A 2378-nucleotide genomic window follows, 5' to 3' on the forward strand; every position below is an offset into this window, starting at 1 on the left:
TTATAATATGTTCTATCACAATTGTCAAGTAGTGGGAGTGTAGACTGTACAGTGTATATACACATTATTAATTATTATTTTTATAGATATTAAAGATCTTGTTACTGTCATTGAAGAGCTAACAATACTCAATCAATTGGATTGTACTAAATGGTATCAGTTTGGACTTCATTTAAGATTATATGACCCTAGACTAAAGGCTATAGACACTGACTGTAGAGGAAAGACAGTGGAATGTTTCCGTGAGTGTATGTCTGCCTGGTTAAGAGGAGAAGATGGAGTGAGAGAGAAAGGAGGTCCCAGTTGGTCATCATTAGCTACAGCACTGGATACAATAGAAGAGAAATCTATTGCTAGTTACATTAGAAATAAATATTGTAAATTAGATGATTGTCTGTAGTATTTCATATGTGTTAATCAGCTGAGTTGTAAAAGCTGAGCTGTCATCATGTACTAATTTCCCTATCTCTATAATTCATTGAAAATCCAATTTTAATTGAACTTTCTGTACAACATACATGTAAGTACATGTACATGTGCATCAGTTAATGTACAGATTCCAAGCATTCATAACGGAGTGGTGTGTGTATGTATGTGGTGGTGGCTCATTATAAGCAGTAGCTGTAACTGCTAGAATGCCCTGCATTTAAATCGCCATTATATTAAATTAAAAATAATTTAATATATTTTTAAATTAAAATATTAATGAACATCGAAAGAGTGAAAGAAGAGTCATTGTTTGTGTCTTTATAAATCTCTTGCTTCTTGAGTATCGCATCACTTGACATTTCAACCTGAACTTATCAAAAATAATGTTAAGATTTGCTATGAGTAGTTACTGTTAATAAGAGTCTTGTTATATTCTTCTTGTAAGTAGTGCTCTTAGCATCACTAGCAATAGTAACCACTAGTGATCCCAGGCAGTGTCATGTGGAGGCGGCACTACATTGCTGCCCAACCTGTATAATGATAATTAATAATATATATTGAAACTAACTGAATGGGACTTCAACCTTTAACAGGAACTTGGTCTTAACAAAGAAAGGTTAATACATGACACTATTGATACTATACTGTAAGATCTTGAGTCTTTCAAACAGGGACTTGGTGTTCCATTTAGAAATATTTACCTTAACACTATACTTTCAGATCTTTCATCTTCAAACAGGAACTTGCCTTGGTGTTCCATTTTTACAATGTTAATCTTATCAAAGAGAAAAGTTATATGACACTATTGATACTATATACTGCATGTAAGATCTTTAGTCTTTCAAACAGTTCCATTTTTAAATGAACAAAAACGTTATACATATAGTGTGTATTGGAACAATACTTAAATTTTGATCCATTGTCTTTCAAAACATTGTAGTCCTTCAATACCTATTGGGAATGCAAACACATCATTATTATGATTATGATAATCTTGACACAAACTTGATATCCTTTACATTGCATGTCATTGTTCCACTAGTGACAGTATCTAGTAAGAAATATAAAGAGCTATATCATACAATATTGATACATTCAATTTTTGATTTAGTCTTTAAAACAGTAGCTGTAATACCTTTAAAATTGTAAATTAATGCATTGTAGATGAAAATATTTAGAAAATACTTGATCCCACACAGACAATATGGACAGGAGCTTGTTGACCAGTTGATGATACTAAAACTACTATAGTGCTTCCTACACCATTAACCTTCAATATCTCACTATAACCTGTACCAGTACATTACTACCTACCTAGGACTCAATAACTATTGTTGAAAAATGAACACTTTGCTAATTAGTATCATTGTAGGCTGAGGCTGCAAGTACTTGCAACCCATTCATCATATCTACACTTCAGCTTATAAAGACTACTTACAACCTATGATCCTTTATACACTTGTAGAACCATTATGATAAACACCATATTCTTGATTATTTAAATTTTCAATATTTGAATTTAAAATACTTGTAGGCTATTGAGAAGGATAAAGGTAAAGGTAAAAAAGGAGGAAAGAAGGGAAAGAAAGGGAAAAAAAGGAAAGAAAGGAAAAGGGAAAAAGAAAAAAGGAGAGAAAGACCTTACGCCCGACAGGTAAACAAATTCATTTATCACTAGTTGTTATTATTGTTACTTGTTGTTATTTGTTGTTGTTTTGATTTGTTGTTGTTGTTTACAGAACTATTGAAAGTCTTTATGAAGAATTGGCTGGAGAAGGTGTTGTAATGAAATGTCCAAAATATCATCTATCAGATTATATTGGGGACTTTAGGTACAGCAGTATTAAAATAGCATTAGTAGCATTGCTCATGTACATGTACATCCCATAGCATTATACAGTGTATGATCCACATCCTTTCTCCTTTGCTCCTTCAGTTATTTAGCTACC

General features: G+C 32.1%; 1 protein-coding gene across 2 annotated transcripts in view; it reads left to right on the forward strand.

Annotated features, from left to right (window-relative positions):
• The first annotated feature begins 1842 nt into the window (after nucleotides 1-1842).
• Nucleotides 1843-2378, forward strand: part of LOC100637809 (IQ and AAA domain-containing protein 1-like) — a 9796-nt gene continuing 9260 nt past the window's right edge. Inside the window, exons 1-2 of one of the 2 annotated variants that reach the window (XM_011408677.2) lie at nucleotides 1845-2083; nucleotides 2169-2261. In XM_011408677.2, coding sequence (XP_011406979.1) covers nucleotides 2215-2261 — 47 coding nt within the window. In that variant the 5' untranslated portion in view covers nucleotides 1845-2083; nucleotides 2169-2214. Of the gene's footprint in view, nucleotides 2084-2168; nucleotides 2262-2378 lie in introns of both variants that reach the window. The other variant, XM_020002600.1, reaches the window with a different exon arrangement.

This window comes from Amphimedon queenslandica, unplaced genomic scaffold, assembly GCF_000090795.2.
Source record: "Amphimedon queenslandica unplaced genomic scaffold, v1.1 AMPQUscaffold_12877, whole genome shotgun sequence".
Lineage (NCBI taxonomy): Eukaryota > Metazoa > Porifera > Demospongiae > Haplosclerida > Niphatidae > Amphimedon > Amphimedon queenslandica.